This window comes from Canis lupus, chromosome 24 (genome assembly GCF_003254725.2).
Source record: "Canis lupus dingo isolate Sandy chromosome 24, ASM325472v2, whole genome shotgun sequence".
Classification (NCBI taxonomy): Eukaryota; Metazoa; Chordata; class Mammalia; order Carnivora; family Canidae; genus Canis; species Canis lupus.
In genome coordinates, this window is record NC_064266.1 from 19,400,630 (window position 1) to 19,421,157 (window position 20,528).

A 20,528-nucleotide genomic window follows, 5' to 3' on the forward strand; every position below is an offset into this window, starting at 1 on the left:
CATGGAGTGTAGTATTAGTTTCAGGGGTAGAACTTAGTGATTCACTTGTTACATGCAACACCCAGTGCTCATTACGTCAAGTGTCTCAATCTTGTGTAACATGCCCAGCTTTGTTTGTGTCAGTCTGCTCATGTATATTTTGTATAACCACCACCGTATTCGGGGTACAGAACAATTCTATGGCCACAGAGGTTACCCTTGTGCTACCCTTTCTTAGGGACAACCAGCCCCATCACTCCAAACGTCCTGCACATGCCAATCTGTTCTCTATAACTTCAAGAATATTGTGTCAGTGGAGTCACACAGTATGTGACATTTTGATATTGATTTGATTAATGTAACATAATGCCTTTGGAAACTTACAAGCTGTGCACATGTAAATACATTATTCCTTTTTATTGCTGAATAATACATCCTCATAGGAATGCAGCACAGTTGGTTCAACCAATCACTTCTCACTGGATATTTTGCATGTTTCCAGTATTTCCCATTACAAAGAAAGCTGATCTAAACATTTATGCAGAGATTGCATGAAGCCATGGTCTTCATTTAGCTCAGATAAATGCCTGGGAGTATGATTTCTGGGACATAGAAAACACTTCCTCTCCTGAAAGAATGGAGGAAATGATGCATTTTGTTGGAGACAGCACATACAACTTCTCTTTATTTTAAGATTTTATTTCTTTTTAAAGTAATTTTTACACCCATCTCACTAACCTGAGATCAAAAGTTGCTCATTTCACCAAGTGAGCCAGCCAGGTGCCTCAAGCACATACAATCTCTGAGGTCCACACTGCACTGTGCATTGGGGTGAAATTTTATCAGTTCCATCAATAAAGGGTTGGAATAGGGAGTCATTTCTGGAGCAGACCTCATTCAATCCTCAAATTTTTAAGTCCCTGATGAACCCATTCCTACCTCCAACTGAGTAGTTCTTGGTGGAGGCTGGTGCAGAATGAGGCCACAAGCCAGTCACCCTCAAGTGTTCTGGGCTCAGGAGTTTGGGACACAGCCACCAACCATAGATCCTTCTTGGCCTGGGGCTCCCAAGTGGAGGATCTCCCTGAAGACCTCAAGATTGGAGGAGAGGCCAAATGCAGAGAGCAGATGCCCCAGGAGGGCAGAAAGCATCATTTCTACTAATCTGTCCACTCTCTCTGAAACATAAGAAGAGGCCCTCCTCACCCTGTGAGGCCTTGTCTGCCTGACTTCGGTTTCACAATCCAGAAGCAGAATGTGGCCTCACAGCTATGTCACTGGATCATAGATACTTCCTCTTATTTCACAAGAGGGGCAGAGAGAACAGAGGCCCGTTCTCCCCAGAACACACATTTGTACGGAGCAGGGTCCTCTGGCCTCCACAATGTCAACTTCTGCCTCTGGACCTAGCCCTCCTGCTTACCTGCTGCTGGCTCTGCTGTTGGGACTCACAGGTGAGCATTGCTGTGGAGGAGATTCCCCTTTCCCTGCCCCCTCAGTTTCCCTTGCTCCTGGACATTGAAGGCCTCTAAGTATGCACAGATATGCTATCAGGCCTGTCACATGAGGCCAAGAACTGGGTGTCATCTGAGAGCATGAAATAAGGGATCTGAGCACTTCCTCTATGGATCCATCACCTGTAGCTGGGTACCAGAGGTGTCCAAACAGACAATGATAACAATGACAATGACAATATTGTGTGTGTTCATTGATCTAATCTTCACAATACCCTGACTGGTAGCTCAGACAGTCCTCCTGATTGTAGATGGGGAACCTGAGGCAGAGAGGGCAACGGGCCCAATTTCACTTATCTAAGTCAGAGTGGCCCAGCTGGGATTCATGTCCAGGCCACCCAGCTCCATAGAGCATTCTGTTAACCACGTTATGCTATTTTGTTCTTAGTGGAGGCTAATTGCAGAAACATCAGAAAATACAGAGAGGCAAACAGAAGAAGAGCCATCACTTATCATACTCAGGGGTCTCTAGAGTTCCAATTCTGCTCTGTGTACTTCCAAACTTGTGAATGATGTGTTAGATATTTCCTATATGCCAAATTTTTTACTGAACTTTAACATGTATTAACATTTCATTTAATCCTCAAAATGATCTGCATACTAGCATGCTAGGCCACACATTGTATATACTTGGGAATGCACTTATGTGTGCGTGTGTGAGAGGAAGGCTGCATACATGGATTTGCTTACACATGCAGGATTTTTATCTTTCTTTTCCTTTTTAATTTAAAACCAATAATTAATATATACTTTGTTATTAGTTTCAGAGGTAATTTAGTGACCATCAGTTGCATATAACACCCAGTGCTCATTACATCACATACCCTCCTTAATGCCCATCCCCCACTTACCCCACGCCCCTCTTCCCCTCCCCTCCAGCAACCCTCACTTTGTTTCCTAGAGTTAGGAATCTATTGTGGCTTGTCTCCTTCTCTGATTTTGTCTTATTTTCCCTCTCTACTCCTATTCTCTGTTTTGTTTCTTAAATTTCACATATGAGTGAGATCATATAACTGTCTTTCTCTGATTGACTTATTTCACTTAACATAATACCCTTTAGTTCAACCCACATCATTGCAAATGGCAAGATTTCAGTTTTTGGATGGTTGAGTAATATTCCACTGTATATATACCCCATATCTTCCTTATCCATTTATCTGTCCATGGACAACTGGGCTCTTTCTATGTTTTGGCTATTGGGGACATTCCTGCCAGAAACATTGGGGTACAGGTGCCCCTTCGAATCACTATGTATCCTTTGGGTAAATACCTAATAGTGTAATTGCTGGGTTGTAGGGTAGCTCTATTTTTAACTTCTTGAGGAACCTCCACACTGTTTCCCAGAGTGGCTGCACCAGGTTGCATTTCCCACCAATAAGAGGGTTCTCCTTTCTCTGCATCCCTGCCAACATCTGTCGTTTCCTGACTTGTTAATTTTAGCCATTCTGACTGCCATGAGGTAGTATCTCATTGTGGTTTTGATTTGCATTTCTCTGCTGTGGAGTACTGCTGAGTATTTTTCCCACATGTTTGTTGGCCATTTGTATGCCTTCTTTGGAGAAATATGTGTTCATGTCTTCTGCCCATTTCTTGACTGGATTATTTTTTTGGGGGTGTTGAATTTGACAAGTTCTTTATAGATTTTGGATACTAGACCTTTATCTGATAAGGCATTTATAAATATCTTCTTCTATTCTGTAAGCTGTCTTTGAGTTTTATTAACTGTTTCATTTGCTGTGCATAAACTTTTTATCTTGATGAAGTCCCAATAGTTCATTTTTGCTTTTGTTTTTCTTGCCTTTGGAGGTGTGTCTAGCAAGAAATTGCTGTGGCTGAGGTCAAAGAGATTGCTGCCTGTATTCTCCTCTAGGATTTGGATGGATTCCTGTCTCACATTTAGGTCTTTCATCCATTTTGAGTTTATTTTTCTGTATCTGTAAGAAAATGATCCAGTTTCATTCTTCTGCATGTGTCTGTCCAATTTTCCAACACCATTTGTTGAAGAGACTTTTTTCCATTGGATATTCTTTTCTGTCGGTAGGTAAAAGATCAAAATATCAAAGATTAGTTGACCATAGAGTTGGGGGTCCATTTCTGGGCTCTCACTTCAGTCCCATTGATCTATGTGTCTGTTTTTCTGCCAGTACCATACTGTCTTAATGATCTCAGAATTGTCATACAGCTTGAAGTTCAGAACTGTGATTTCTCCAGCTCTGGTTTTCTTTTTCAACATTCCTTTGGCTTTTCAGGGTCTTTTCTGGTTCCACACAAATTTTAGGATTATTTGTTCCAGCTCTGTGGAAAATGCTGATGATATTTTGATAAGGATAGCATTGAATATGTAGATTGCTTTGGGTAGCAGACATTTTAACAATATTCGTTCTTCCAGTCCATGAGCATGGAAAGTTTTTCCAATCCTTTGTGTCTTCTGCAATTTCTTTTATAAGTGTTCTATAATTTTCAGAGTAAAGATTCTTTACTTCTTTGGTTAGGTTTATCCATAGGTATTTTATGGTTTTTGGTGCAATTAAGTGGGATCAACTCCTTAATTTCTCTTTCTTCTGTCTCATTGTTAACGTATACAAGTGCAACTGACTTCTGTGCATTGATTTTATATCCTGCTGCTTGAATTCCTACATGAGTTCTAGCAACTTTGGGGAGAAGTCTTTTGGGTTTTCCACATAAGGTATCATTTCATCTGCGAAGAGTGAAATTTGACTTCTTTGCCACTTTGGATGCCTTTTATTTCTTTTTGTTGTCTGAACGCTGAGGTAGGATTTCCAGTACTATGTTGAACAACAGTGGTGAAAATGGACATCCCTGTTTTGCTCCTGTCCTTATGGGAAGAGTTCTCAGTTTTTGCCATTGAGGATGATATCTGCTGTGGATTTTTCACATATGGCTTTTATAACATTGAGGTATGTTCCCTCGATCCCCACACTGCAAAGAGCTTTAATCAGGAAAGGATGCCATCTTTTGTCAAATGCTTTTTCTGCATCTATTGAGAGGATCATATGGTTCTTGTCCTTTATTTTTTTTAAAAAAGTTTATTTGTTTTTTTGAGAGAGATAGCAGCAGCAGGAGGAGTGACAGAAGGAAAGGAAGAGGCAGGATCCCCGCTGAGCAGGGAGCACAACATGGGGCTCATTCTAAGGATCCCAACAAGATCATTACCTGAACTGAAGGCAGACACTTAACTAACTGAGCCACCCAGGTATCCCAGTTCTCGTCCTTTCTTTTATTAATATGATGAATCACATTGATTGATTTGCTGATGTTGAACCACCCTAGCTGCTCAGGAATAAATTCCACCTGGTCAGGATGAATAATCTTTTTAAGGTACTGTTGGATCCTATTATTATTAGCGTCTTGGTGAGAATTTTGGCATCCATGTTCATCAGGGATACTGGTCTGTAATTCTTCTTTTTGGTGGGGGTCTTCGTCTGGTTTTGGGATCAAGGTAATGCTGGCCTCATAGAACAAATGTGGAAGTTTTCCTTCCATTTCTATTTTTTGAAACAGTTTCAGGAGAATAGCTATGAAATCTTCTTTAAATATGTGGTAGAATTCTGCTAGGAGATTGTTGGGTCCTGAACTCTTGATTGTTGGGGGATTTTTAATTACTGCTATAATTTCTTTCCTGGTTATGAGTCTGTTCAGTTTTTCTATTTCTTCCCGTTTCAGTTTTGGTAGTTTATATGTTTGTAGGAATGTGTCCATTTCTCCCAGATTGCCTAATTTGTTGGCATATAGTTGCTCATAATATGTTCTTATAATTGTTTGTATTTCTTCAATGTGGGCTGTGAGCTCTCCTCTTTCATTTATGATTTTCTGTATTTGGTTCCTTTCCTTTTTCTTTTTGATAAGTCTGGCCAGGTGTTTATCAATCCTATGAATTCTTTCAAAGAATCATGTCCTAGTTTCATTAATCTGTTCTACTGTTCTTTTGGTTTCTATTTCATTGAGTTCTCCTCTAATCTTCTTTTATAAATTTATTTTTTATTGGTGTTCAATTTGCCAACATATAGAATAATTCCCAGTGCTCATCTCGTCAAGTGCCCACCTCAGTGCCCATCACCCAGTCACCCCCACCCCCCACCCACCTCTCCTCCCACCCTCCCTAGTTAGTTTCCCAGAGTTAGGAGTCCTCTAATCTTTATTAATTCTATTCACCTGCTGGGGTCAGGTTTTCTTCACTGTTCTTACTCTGGCTCCTTTAGATGTAAGGTTGTGTTGTGTATTTGAGACTTTAATATTTCTTGAGAACGATCTGTATTACTATATACAACCCACCTAAGATCACCTTTACTGCATCCCAAAGGTTCTGAACTCTTGTGTTTTCATTTTCATTTGTTTCCCTGAATTAAAAAAAATTCATCTTTAATTTCCTTGTTGACCCATTCAATCTTTAGTAGGATGCTCTTTAACCTCCGTGTATTTGTGTTCCTTCCAGATTTTCTCTTGTGATTTAGTTCAAGCTTTAAAGCATTGTGGTCTGAAAATATGCAGGGAATGATCCCAATCTTTGGCACCAGTTGAGACCTGATTTATGACTCAGTATATGATCTATTCTAGAGAGTGTTCCATGTGCACTCTAGAAAAATGAGTATTCTGTTGATTTAGGAGGAAATGCTTTGAAAATATCTGTGAAGTCCATCTGGTCTAGTGTGTCATTCAAAGACCTTGTTTCCTTGTTGATCTTCTGTTTAGAATATCTGTCCACTGTGGTGAGTATGGTGTTAAAGTTCCCTACTAATATATTTGGTGAGTATGGTGTTAAAGTTCCCTACTAATATTATATTATTACCAATGTGTTTCTTTGATTTGTTATTAACTGTTTTATATAATTGGCCTCTTCCACATTAGGGGCATAAATATTTAGAATCTTCTTGTTGTGCAGACCCTTTAATTATGATATATTGTCCTTCATCATCTCTTGGTTTAAAATCTAGCTTGTCTGGTATAAGGATTGCTACCCCATCTCTCTTTTGAATGTCCATTAGCATGATAAACAGTTCTCCACCCCATCACTTTCAATCTGGAGGTGTCTTTGGGTTTATAATGAGTCTCTTGCAGACACAATATCAATGGGTTTTGCTTTTTCATCCAATATGATACCCTGTCTTTTGATTGGGGCTTTTAGCCCATTTATATTCAGAGTTATTATTGAAAGATAGGAATTTAGTTCCATTGTATTACTTGTAAACTCCCTGTTTTTTTAGATTATCCATGTTCCTTTCTAGTCTATGTTACTTTTGGGCTCTCTCTTTGCTCCAAGACTCCCATTTAATATTTCTTGCAGTGCTGGTTTAGTATTCACAAATTCCTTTGGTTTCTGTTTGTCCTAGAATTTCTTTATCTCTCCTTCTATTCTGATTGACTGCCTTTCTGGGTAAAGTATTCCTGGCCGCATATTTTTCTCATTTATCATCTTGAATATATCACGCCAGTCCTTTCTGTCCTGCCAGGTCTCTACGGACAGGTCTGCAGCTAGCCTTACGTTTCTACCCTTGTAGGTTTCAGACCTCTTGTTCTGAGCTGCTTTCAGGGTTTTTTCCTTCTCTCTGAGATTTGTAAGTTTTGCTATTATATGTTGAGGTACTGACCTATTTTTATTGATTTGGAGGGGGAGTTCTCTGTGCCTCCTAGACTTGAATGCCTGATTCCTTCTCCAGATTACAGAAGTTCTTAACTACAATTTGTTCAAATAAAACTTCTGCCTCTCTCTCTGTCTCACTTTCTGCTCTCTGTTTCTCCTCTTCCTATTGCGACCTATTATTCTAATATTATTCTAATATTATTTTCCTTTACAGTATCACTGATCTCTCTTTATGATCTAGTAGCTGTTTTTCTCTTTTTCAGTTGCCTTATTCTCTTATCATTTTGCCTTCTATATCACTAATTCTCTCTTTTACCTCATTTATCTTCACAGTTAGAGCCTCCATTTTTGACCATATATCTATTAGTAGTAGCTTTTTAAATTTCAGCCTGATTAGATTTTAGTTCTTTTATTTCTCCAGTAAGGGATTCTCTAGTGTCCTCTATATTTTTTTTTCCAAGCCCAGCTAGTATCTTTAGAATCACTATTTTGAATTCTAGTACTGACATCGTACTTATACCCATGTTGGTTTAATCTCTAGCAGTATGCACTGCCTCTTGTTGTCTGTTTTGTGGTGAGTTTGGCCGTCTTGTCATTATGTCCAGAAAAGAATAGATGAAAGAGGGAGAAAATACAAAAACACCAACCACACCAGAAAAATACAAACAAATCAAAAGACAATAGAAAGGGGAGAGAGAGAGAGAGAGAAATCAAAGAAGAAGTGAAATAGAACACAACAATAAACTAGATCCTGGATGTATCTTGATCGATTTGTTAGAAGAAACTAGATCCCAAAATAGGAAAGAAGGAAAAATATGTATACAAAAATAAAATGGAATACAATGAAAGGAAATGAAAAAAATATATATTAAGTAAATGTAAATTTTTTAAATTTATGTATTCATTTATTCAAGAAAGACACATAGAGAGAGAAAGACAGAGACACAGGCAGAGGGAGAAGCAGGCTCCATGCCCAGAGCCCGACGTGGGACCCGACACCGGGAATCCAGGATCACGCCCTGGGCCATAGGCAAGCACCAAACCGCTGAGCCACCCAGGGATCCCCTGTATATGTAAAAATCAGACTTAAAAAAAGACCTTAAAAATTGATATAATAAGAAAATAGCTGTAAAGGAAAAAAAATAAAGAAAAGAAGAAAACCACGAATGCTATATACTGTTTTTCCCAAGAACTAGAGGTTTGCAGTTCTGTATGATTGGCAAACTTGGTATTAGCCAGATGTCCCTACTGATCTGGGGGAGGCGCCTGTTGCGTTGGTTCATGAGTGTCCTTGCTCTGGTGGAATTACACCATCCTTGCCAGGGGACCAGGTTAAGGATTCTTCTATGTGGATTTTGTTCTCTGAAGGCTTTGCATGCCTTTTAGGGGATAAAAATTGAAATGGTGTCAACCCTACTCCAGCCCCAGAGCTGAAAGATTGTAGCCCCCATTCTTCAATGCACCATCAGGGAAAAGCAATCACTTTTTTCTCCTTAGTTTCTATCCACACTCTGTGTTCACCCAGCTTGTTACCAAGTGTTTATATCTCAGAGGGCAACATCATTTGAAGTCTCAAATTTTAGGGACTACTCTGATACCCACCATTCCTCCTGGGGAAGAAGGGAATTTCATGGGGTTCTGCAGCTTCCTGGGCCCTTGCTTGGAGAGTGGTCACCGACCATGCCACCATTCATTGTTTATGGCAACACCTAGCCGAAAGCCCACTCCTGGGCATGCTGTTTGCAATAGGCTTCCCCACTCTGATGCCTGCAAACTCTGCTGCCTTCCCTGTTATTCCTGTGACCCCGGGGATCCTGACGTCCCAGTCCCACCTAGGATTCAGCCCCATTCACCACCTGAGCCTTTCAGAAAGGAGCACTGGAACAGACTTCTAAAAGTTCCAACTTTGTGCTCCACTGCTATATCACTTTCTGGTACCTGGCTTATGGAGGCTCCTTCTCCTCCCAATTTATCTTCTCACATATCACCCTGGATTCACATCACTGCACCTCCTACCTTGCAAAAAGTGGTCATTATTCTATTTGTAGAATTGCAGCAATTCATTTCTCAGATCTCTAGTTGATTTCACATGTGCTCAGAATGACTTGATAACCATCTAGATGAATTCCAGGAACCAACAAAATTAGGGTCCCCTCCCCTTCTGTCATTCTACCTCTGTAGAAGTCCACACCTGGGATTTTTGAAAACATTTTGTTTTTTTTCTTCATAGCATGTCTAGTCTCCACGAAATGAACACTGAACAGATATTTGGATCCTTGTCTCTCAGCTACTCACTTTTTTGAATTGTCTAAACCTATTGCTCACCCTCTACTAAGTTCTTAAGTAAAGCAAGTTTCTCTCTTGACCAAATGACTATAACTTTGTTCATTACTACTATGGAGATCCCCCTTCATGTTGGATCTGGGTGGGAAGAGGGGAAAGAAGGATAAAACATTGTGGAGCCTACTGACTGTATGATCTGCATCTATAATTATATCCTATCTACGTCCCAATCCCAGTTATCTGATGTTGGGTGATGCCTCCATGTCAGGAAATCTCATGAGGAATAAGTGTCCAATTTCTTGAACACTCACCATGTAGCACACACACCTGGAAATGCCTACGTCTCTTATGTCATGTGATATTAGTATCCAAGCTAGACATTCTTGTCCCTCCTATCTTACAGATAAGAAGAGGAGGCAGGCAAAGGTCCAAATCCCTCAATGGTACATGGGAGGGGTATGAGTGATTTTAGGCAATCTGATGCTAAATCTCATGGGCCTAGGCATTGATCTTCTCAAAGCCTACAGCCCCACTGCCATCCCATGAGATTCCTGTAGATCTGCCAAACAGTGTGGGAAGGGTGGAGTGTGGAGAAAAGCATTTGTGGTTTGCTTCTCTCAGACTCTTCTCTTTCCTGGGTATATGCAAATAGTTGTTTCTCCCAAGCCATGCATGTGGGAAACTCAGATTCTGATGTAACTCCCTGAGAAATTCTCCAATGAAGATAGACCTCAGGGTCTCAGAACATGGTCACATTGCACTCTTCACACATTGCACAAATATTTACTATACACATACTAAGCAACAAGGAGTATTACACGAACATAGGGCACACTGGTGAATAGAAGAGACAAAGTAGTAGCACTCATGGAATGTATGTCATAATGGAGGAAAGGACAGGAAACAATAGACATAACAAATCGGAAATAACTGCATTCAGCAACTTTTGAGTATTAAGGGAAAAAAACATGACAGAACATCTGGATAAGACAATGAGAGAATCTTCATGGTGGGATGTATTTACACAGGTGCCTGAGTGGCCATCGTGAGAAGGGAGATAGAGCACAGATTATAAAAAGGTTGGCCATGATTTTCTGGGGGAAGAACCTTGCTGAACAGCATGGGAACAGCATGAGAGTAGAATCCTCTGGCTCTATTCAAGGACTTGGGCATTGACTCTGACTGAAATGGTTGCCATTACAAGGTTTGGAAGAATAAGTGATGCGATCCCATATAAGTTCTAAATTATTCTAGTATTTGGTGTAGAAAGGCATAGACAGAAGCAACTAGAGCATTCAAGAGCTCATTGTGTTCATGCAAACGAGGAAAAGTCTTGAGCAAGCTAGCAGCCAAGAGAAAGGGGAAAGAGGTCAGATGGTGGTCCATGCAGAAGGAGAGGTCAGGATTTCCTGATATGTAGGATTTGGGGTGGGAAAGAAAAGCTCCAAGGCCTTGGGACTTGAGCGTCTGGGAAATGTGCAAGAATGTGGAGGCAATTGAGGAGTTCAGTTTGGGAAATATTAACTGTGATATGTTGATTTCTATCTAAGGAAAATGTCAAGAGGCTGGTTGGACACACAAATCTGGAGTCAGGAGCAAGGCCTGGGCTAGAGGTAGAAATGTGAACTTTATAGATACAAAATGACAGATTTTCACCTTTCACTGGGTCCTCTTGAACCTTGACCCTCGCAATCTTCTTCCCTTTGTCCTCCAATATTCTCTCCATTTTACCATCCAACACACATTCCTATTTCTTCCCCTTTTTATCTTAACAGTTCAGTTTCTGTTTTTTTTTTATTTTTATTTATTTATGATAGTCACAGAGAGAGAAAGAGAGAGAGAGAGAGAGGCAGAGATATAGGCAGAGGGAGAAGCAGGCTCCATACAGGAAGCCCGACGTGGGATTCGATACTGGGTCTCCAGGATCGCGCCCTGGGCCAAAGGCAGGCGTTAAACCGCTGCGCCACCCAGGGATCCCCAGCAGTTCAGTTTCTTGATCCCAATCTTCTTCTCTAGACTTACAAACCACACCACCTGATGTTCTTGCCACGCCTGCAACCTGCCTGTAACAGCATGTGCCCTCCTGAGGAGACATGTTTGCTTGCAAACTGCTAAGTGCATGGGTTTTACCAGTTCCCACTCAGCAAGGGTGAATGACAATGTTCTCGCTGAGGAGTAACCAAGAGATAGAAAAGAACCCTGGGTGTATGTGTGGAGCCACAGCAGCTGCTCCTCTGATTTATGTCTCTGCCTGGTTTTTAGGACACTTCAAGGAAGAAGGAGTGATTTTGTATTTCTTGATGACTCCAGAGACTGGCTGGTCACTGAGACCGGAAATCCACCTGCAAAGTCTTGCAGCTGCAATTAAAGGATTGCCTGAGGGTGACTCAGATCCCTTCAACACATAGTTCATTGTCCAGATATAGCCAGTCACCCATAATTCTTTTCAGAACATGAGTTTGAAGCCTGCTATTTCCCCTGCTTTGTGGCTCCCATGGCTCTATCTCCCCCTTGAAGGGCAGGTTTCTCAAATCTACCAGCCTTTGGAACAATATCTTTTCTCTTTTCCCACCAACCATTTATTTCCAATACAAAACTTTACATGGGGGTGATTACCTTCTGTGAGCATACAATTCTTACTGTGCTAAAATACATGTAACATAAAATCTACTGTTTCAGCCATTCTTAAGGATACAATTCAGTGGCTTAAGTGCTTTCACAATATTGTGAAAGCATCACCACTGTACATTTCAGGAACTCTTTCAACATCACAAGCAGACACTCCCCATCCATTGGACAAGAATTCCTCATTCCTTCTTCAGCTACAACTATTGGTAAACTCTGTCCTACTTTTTTGTATGTATGAATTTGTCTTTTCTCAATACTTCATGTCACTGGAATCATATATCTGTCCTTTTGTATATGGCTTATCACTTACAATAGTATTTTTTAGGTTTACCCATAGAGTATATCAGAATGTCATAGTTTATTAAGGCTGAGTAATATTCCATCGAATATATCTACATTAACATTTTGTTTATCCTTCATCACTTGATGGAAATGAATTTTTTCTACTACCCTTCGATTATTAAGAATAATGCTGGTGTGAACATTGATGTCCTGACTACATACTTATAATTTAGTGGATATTTACCTAAGAATTGAATTGTTTGATCATATGGTAAATTATATATTTTAAATTTGAAGAACACCATTATTTCTACTGTGGCTGCACCATTTTATATTCCTACCAATGATGTACAAGAGTTTCAATTTCCCCACAACTTAGTCAACCTTTATTTTCTGATTTCTTATTGTATTGTATTGTTTTGTTTTTGATAAAAGCCAGCCATTCTAAGAAATGAAGGGATATCTAACTGTGGTTTTGATTTTCATTTTTCCAATGACTGGTGATCTTCAACATCTTGTCATGTGCTTTCTCACCATTTGAATACCTTCTTTGGAGAAATGTCTATTCTAGTCTTTGCTCCATTTTTTAACTGGGCATTTTGTTATTTGGTTGTTCAATTATACGAGTTCTAAAGAACTAAATGCTAGTTATTAATCCATTGTGAGAAATATGCTTTGCATCATTGAGTTAACTTTCTCCTATTCTCTGAGTTACTTTGTCACTTTTGATTTTGTCTTCTGCTGTACAAAAGCTTTTAATTTTGGTAAAGTCCAATTCATATATTTTATATTTTCTTATGTGTGCTTTTGGGGTCATGCCCTAGAAATCACTGTCAAATCCAATATCATGAGTTTTGCCTATATTTTTTCCTCAGATGTTTATGGTTTTAGCTCTTACACATAAGTCCCTTCAACCAATTTGAGTTCATTTTTCTAAGTAGAGCAAGATAAGGGTTCAATTTTATTCTTCACATTTAGATATCTTGTTTTCCTAGAACCTTATGTTGAAAAGGCTGTTCCTTCCTCTATTGAATAGTCTTGGCACTCTTGTTGAAAATCATTGGACCTTACATGTGAGGGTTTGTTAGGGTCTCTATTATATTCCATTGTTGTATATCTGTATTCTATTCTCAGTATCACAGTACCATGATTATTACAGCTTGTAATAGATTTTCAAATAAAGAAGTGTGAGTTCCCCAACTATGTTCTTTTCCAGGATTGTTTGGTGATTTGGCGTCCCTTGAGATGAATTTTAGAGGGGGGATTTTCGGTTTGGCAAAAAAAAAAAAAAAAAAAAAAAAAGCCATGTTGATTTTGATAGTGATAGTGTTTGAATCTCAAGATTGCTTTAGGTAATCCTGATGAAGTCTGCCAATCCACCAATGCAGGATGTTTTTCCATTTACTTATGGCTTCTTTCATTTCTTTCAGCAATGTTTTGCATTTTTCAGTGTTTTGTGTCCATGCAAAAATTTACTTCTAAGTATTTTATATTTTTTGATGTTAGTATAAGTGGAATTGTTTGCTGAATTACCTTTTTGAGTTGCTCATCACTAGCATATAGAACGCTCCTGGTTCGTGACTATTGATTTTGTATAACACAAATGAGCTGAATCAATTATTAAGTCTAACAGTTTATGTTTATGTGAGGAATCTTTAGGATTCTACTCATGAAATCAGGTCATGTACAAAAGACATAGTTTTACCTATTCCTCTACAGTTTAAGTGCTATTTACTTATTTTTCTTGCCTAATTGCATTTCTGGAATCTCCAGTATTGTGTTGATACAAGTGGTGAAAGTAGGCATCTTTGCCATGTTCCTGGTCTTAGAGAAAGCCTTTCAGACTTTCCCCATGAAGAACGATGTCAGCTATGGTTTTGCATGTATTACTTTATCGTTTTATAGAAGTTTCCATCTATTGGTAGTTTACTTGTTTTTATCATGAAAAATCTTTAATTTTGTTGACTGATTTTCCTGCATCAAATGAGATATCATGTTCATGTATTCTTAATTCTGAAATTTGGTCTATTACACTGTCTGATTTTCATGTGTGAATCATCCCTGTATTCCACGAGGAATTTCACTTGGTCATTGTGTATAATTCTTTTAATATGGTGTTGAACTGGTGTTGCTGATGCTTTGTTGAGCATTGTTCCATCAATATTCAGACAAGATATTGGTGTGCAGTTTTCTTGTAGTTCCTTTGTTGGCTTTGCTATCAGCATAACGCTGCCCTAGGATGAGTCTCAGAAACGAGAAATGACTTAGGAGACTTTTTTTCCTCTTAAATTTTTTGGAATAGTTTGAAGAGGATTAGTGTTAGTTTTGTGTTTGTTTGTTTTTTAATTTTTGGAAAGAGTCTCTCATGAAGCTATATGGTCCTGGGCTTTTCTTTGTTGGGAGATTTTTGATTATCAGTTCAGTCCCTTTACTAGTGATACCCTATTCAGAAGTTCTATGTGTTCATGATTCAGTCATAGTAAGTTGAGGGTGTCTCGAAATTTGTCCATTTAATCTCGGATATCTGGTTAATTGGTGTACAATGTTTGAGATATTCTTTTAGCATCCCCTTTATTTTTATCGAATGGTTAGTAATATATTCCTCTTATTTCTGACTTTAGGTGGTGAAATCATTTCTGTTTTCTTTGTAGTCAATCTAGTTCAAATTTGTCAACTCTGTTGGTCATTCTGAAAAGGTACTCGAGTTTGTTTATTTTCCCTCTTGTTTTCCATGCACAGTTTTTAAATCTCTAGTCTTCTTTACTTCCTTCATTGCGCTGGCTTCGGGTTTATTTTTCATGTCTTTTTCTAATGTCTTACAATGATAGTTGTTAATAGATTTGTGATCTTGCCTCTCTCTAAATCTAAGCATTACACCTATAAATTTTGGCTGGCACTGCTGTCACCTCAGACCATAGGTTTGGGCATGTTGTGTTTCCATTTTCTCTTTTTTCTTTTTTGTGTGTGTTTCTATTTACATTTATCTCAAGATGTCCTCTAAATCCTCTGTGATTCCTACCTCACCCTTTTGCTTATTAAGAGTGTGTTGTTTCATTTCAATAGATTTGAGAATATTGATTTCCTCTTCTGTTACTGATTTCTAGTTTTATTTTACAAAGAGCTTCATCAGCTCCCTGCTTGAATAGTCCTTCTAGTAAGTTGCCTGCTCACTCAGCCTGTGCTATACAAAAGGTTATCTAACTAACTGGTTTCTATAATTGCCTGGGAAGACATGTGGTCAATGTGGCCTAGCACAGAGGTCCGTATCCTAATACCCAGAACCTGTGAACAGTTTTCTCTAACACAGCCAAGGAGATTTTGCAGAAGTGGTTATGAATCTTGATGTGGGATTATTTTAGATTATCAAAATGGCCCCGACATAGTCACAAGAGTCTTTGTAAGAAGGAGGCAGGAAAGCCAAAGGTAGAAAAGGAGAAGTGGGAATAGAGGCAAGAATTTGATATGTTAGAATATGGGAACTATGAGTAAAGGAATGTGGACAGCTTCTAGAATTTGGAAAAGCAGGGAAGAGATCTCCGGAAGAAAGGCATCATGACTGACCCTTGGTGTTAGCCCAACAACACTAATTTTGGATTCCTGATCCCAGAATTTTAAGATACTACATTTATACAGTTTTCAGGCACTAAATGTTTAATAATTTGTTACAACAGCATTTGGAAACTAATATAATGTGATTTCAGAATGGGAAAAAAATCCCAGAGATTTAAAACGTTGTGTTACTTCTCATTTAAACTACCTGTTCCTTGTGTATTGGAGGCTCTGCCATCACTGTCACTCAAGTATCCAGACAAAGGAAGGGACCTCAGCATGGGATTTGCATGTGAAAGAGGAAAGTTGGTCCACAGAGGTTCTTGAAGTTAAATGCACAGCCCAGAAAATACATGTTCCCTTCAGCTCACACACAGTGGTCTAACGAAGTCTCGTGGTCCTGCTGAATGCCAGGGATCAGAAAGTACAAACTTTCATGAGGCTAGAAAGTGGACACCCAGAGACTTTTGGTGAAGTATGATGCTTCCAGAGTGTTGAGGCACTCAGACCTGGTGTGCCACACCACTGTGTCTCTCTGTGCCTTAGTTTCCTCATTTCGGATAGGGTCTCACCTTATAAGCTCATTTTGAGGGCTGCATGCATGTACATGCAACATGCCGAGTCACGTCCCACTCACGGGGTGCACTCAGTCAATGAGCTGTTGTGGATCAACCCTTGAGGAAACATGCAGGATCACATAAGGATGGATAAATGACTGCTTTGTTTCCCCTCCAGGTGTGGCAGGTGAGGCAGAGCTGCAGGTGATCCAGCCTGAGAAGTCAGTGTCTGTCGCGGCTGGAGAGACAGCTACTCTGCACTGCACCGTGACCTCCGTTTTCCCCGTTGGGAAGGTTGAGTGGTTCAGGGGAAATGGGCCAGGCCGGGAGTTGATCTTCCATTTCAAAGGAGGCCACTTCCCCAGAGTAACAAATGTTTCAGACTCTACAAAGAGGAACAACACGGATTTTTCCATCCACATCAGTAATACCACCCCAGCAGACACGGGAACCTACTATTGTGTGAAGTTCCAGAAAGGAAACCCCGATGTGGAGTTGAAGTCTGGACCAGGCACCCTGGTCACCGTGAGTGGTGGGTATGGCATGACATCCTTCTTCCCCTGGTTGTGACAAGTCAATAAGAATGCCCTCCATTGTCTAGGCAACCGCTAAGAATCAGGTGTTGTAGTGGGTGCCCCTGATTTCAGCCCCTTCCACAGATCAGAGAAGTTGAGGTCTAGAGATGTTATGCTATTTGCTCAAAGTGTGCAGTGGGAAAATCTAGAATCGCAGGCTGAGGGCTCCACAGCTCTTACCTTTTCCAATCCTGACCAGCCCTCTGGTTCCAGGGATAAGGGAATGAAAGTCTGAGTGACTTACCCAGTCACGAGATCTGACCTCAACCCTGGCTCCAGAGAGCACTCCCCTCAATGTATCACTGTTCTCTTTACTCAGCACTTATTGAGCACCTGTTGTGTGCAGGCTCTGCTCTGGGTGCTGGGGAAGCAGCAGGGAACAAAACGGGCAAGAGCTTCTCTCTCATGAAGCTTAAGTTCCCTTCCCTTCCAGTGACAATAAATGCCCCCTTGGCAGAGAGGTGGGTCAATGTCTTTCTTTCAGCTTCAGAAAAATCACAGTGAGAAGAGGCACAGGCTCAATGTTCACTCTGACATCTCACTTTGGAAATGATGCCAGAGTTTGGGCATATGTTGTGAGTCTGTAAAGAAAGCTTCATGCAATTCGAGTTCTAAATCACAAAATAGTGACTTAATCTCCCCACAGCCCCTGGACAGAGACAGGGAAGGTAGCTTCATCCTGATGGTGCAAGTATTACAGAACTTCCCAGTGGCACATCCCCTGAGGACGACTGGGGGGCATCTTCTGGAGGGTGTTTTAGGTCCCTTGAGCAAGAGTTCCTATTCTAGACTCAGTTCTTGGGACCCCACGTCTTCCCTCTGTTGCTGTGGCGTCAGCAAGTCTTGGCAGCCAGAAGGACCCTTCCCCATAATTGCTTGCAGTGCAGAAACTCAGAGGAAAAGGAGGATGGTGTCACTGTCGGGCAGGGAAAGTGGGACACTTGCTCAGTTGTGGACAAGAAGCCTGGAGGCCACAGGAAGTCCCTAGGGATGCAGTAAGGGGTCGGAGTAACCTCTTTGTACCCGGATGAAAATAGTTTGGTTCCTTGGTGAGGTATAGACAGAGACTATCCAGGGGGGTTCTCTCACAAAGTTGTCTTCATTTTTACAGATAAGGAAATCATAGGGAAAAATTTCCAAAGCCAAGCTCTGCACAGGGGCAAGCAGCTCCATTTACTAGGGCTTGAGGAGAATATTCACAGGGGGATTCAACATTATAATGAGGTTGACTTAATTGTAGGTCACTTTCTGATTCATCTGCTCCTTTCATCTGCATTTCTGTGTTAAATTCCAAACAACTGCATCATTGCCTCACTTGCCCCTCACTGCAACCCCAGGGAAAGAGAAATGCCTGCTGTCCCATTTCACAAATGGGGGAGCCTTGCTGTGCCATGGCCACACCTCTGGTCAGCCAACCAGCCTGGTTCTGGCTTCCATGGGGTCCTGCTCCGCCCCTGCTTCCTCTGTAAGAAAGCTGCACAGGCTCTCTGAGGTTTCCAGGATGACAGGGAGGAACCCTGGATACCAAGAGTGAGAGCCATCAGAAATGTCCTTCCTGTGCCCAGATTGCTGGGAAGTCACCTGGCAGAGGAGAGAAGGGACTCTGAGGTCAGGCCTGGAACTGCACCTGAGCCCCTGGGCCCAACTCACAGTTCAGCTCTGGAACCTTGTGTCCTCCTCTGTTGATGAGGAGATGACACTGACCTCCTCACACTATCAGGAGGCTCTGAGGCTTCTCCACAGTGTCACACACGTACGGTTAGTGCTGATGACCACAGTCATGCTTACTGTTCATTGATGCTCCTCTTGTAGCCAAACCCTCTCCCCCCGTGGTGTCCGGCCCCACGGCCAGGGCCACGCCTCAGCAGACAGTGAGCTTCACCTGCAAGTCGCACGGCTTCTCCCCCAGAAACATCACCCTGAGATGGTTCAAAAACGGGAATGAACTGATAGCCTCTCAGACCAGTGTGTACCCAGAAGAAGACAACGCTTCCTACAGCATCTCTAGCACAACCAAGCTGGTGCTGGCCCTGGGGGACATTCGCTCCCAGGTCATCTGCGAGGTGGCCCACGTGACCCTGCAGGGGGGCCCTCCTCTTCGTGGGACTGCCAACTTGTCTGAGACCCTTCGAGGTAGACGCCCCTCACCCTCAGCCCAAGCCCAGGTTGCCCCCAAGCCTAGGACCCTGCCGCTCCCCTACTCTCTACTCTTGGCCTTCCATTGCCTGGAGTCTGACTCCTCACAGGCCCTCCCAGTCACCCTGCACCTACATGTACAGTCACCTACAGTCACCTCCCTTGTTTCCATGGCAGCTGCCTAGTAGACACCTACCACGTGCCGAGCACTGTGCTAGGCAGTCTCATTTACTTTACCATAGCGCTTCTAATTATTGAGCACCTGCTGTAACCCAAGCCACCGCGTGCTTGGTGATTTCATTTATTTTGCTACAGTTATTCTATTCCAACTGCCTGCCAGGGGCTGTGTGTCTTGATTTCACTCATTCTTGCCCTAATAGGAGCTATCGGTCCTTGAGCACCTACTGTGTGCTGGCACTGTACTTAGGGGTGTCATTCATATGCGAAGACTGCCCTCAGTATTTGAGCACCAGCTGCATGCCTGGCAGTGTTCTGGGTGATTCCCTTGCTGTGTGGTGGGAGCTAAGTTTTCAGCCCCTCCCCTGTGATCTGTTTGTTCCATAAGGTCAGAGCTTCTGCTCTGTGCTGTTTCAGTTCCGCCCACCTTGGAGGTTTCCCAGCACCCCATGGCAAGGGACCAGATCTATGTCATTTGCCAAGTGGAGGAGTTCTACCCTCAGCGCCTACAGCTGACCTGGTTGGAGAATGGAAACGTGTCCCGAACAGAAACTCCCTCAGTGGCCTCCAACCTCCTAGAGAACAAGGATGGGACCTTTAACTGGATGAGCTGGCTCCTGGTGAATTCATCCACCCACAGGGAAGATGTGGTGTTCACCTGCCAGGTGCAGCATGACGGGCAGCCTGCAGTCACCAAAAACCATACCCTTGTGGCCTCTGCCTCCCAAAAGGACCAGAAAACACAGAAAACCCAAGGTGAGGTCTCAGTGAGCTTATTCCTAGCACCCTCCCCTTTGCCTCTTACCACAGTGATTAAGTCACTGTGCCAGGCCAGCCACCTCGTCCCCCAGTTCTTTCTCACCTAAGGGTGGTCTCTACCCTTCTAGAACTTCCCATCATCACCAATGCAAGTATCTGTACCTGCCTCTCTGAAATCCTGGAAGGTAGCCCTGGGGACCTGGAGTTTTAAGTTTTAGGTGACCATGGGTAGTCACAGCATGGGCCTCCTCTCTCCCACGATTTGGGACAACAGGGCATCAATAATCATGATCGCTTACAGCACATTTACTTTATGTCCAGTTCTTTTCTGATCTCCTTTCCTGCTTCAACCAACCCTGTGACCTTGGAATTTTCAGAAGGGACTCAGGGAGCAAAGTGGGACAGATGGTAAAGATTTCTTGCCCTTAGACTAGGTGATGAGAAAAACGATTGAAAGGAAACTGGAGTTCCTAAAACAGGTCAGAGACTT

The 20,528-nt window shown here is 41.7% G+C and overlaps 1 protein-coding gene across 10 annotated transcripts in view; it reads left to right on the forward strand.

Moving 5' to 3' along the window:
- The first annotated feature begins 1,275 nt into the window (after positions 1 to 1,275).
- Positions 1,276 to 20,528, forward strand: part of LOC112673707 (tyrosine-protein phosphatase non-receptor type substrate 1-like) — a 29,459-nt gene continuing 10,206 nt past the window's right edge. For all 10 annotated transcript variants that reach the window (XR_004808888.2, XR_004808887.2, XR_003144996.3 and 7 more), the window contains exons 1-4: positions 1,276 to 1,433; positions 16,570 to 16,923; positions 18,779 to 19,099; positions 19,697 to 20,035. Coding sequence is in view for 5 of the 10 variants with exons in the window: in XM_025469543.3 (XP_025325328.1) it covers positions 1,364 to 1,433; positions 16,570 to 16,923; positions 18,779 to 19,099; positions 19,697 to 20,035 (1,084 nt within the window). In the remaining 5 variants the exon portion in view is untranslated. The remainder of the gene's footprint in view (positions 1,434 to 16,569; positions 16,924 to 18,778; positions 19,100 to 19,696; positions 20,036 to 20,528) is intronic.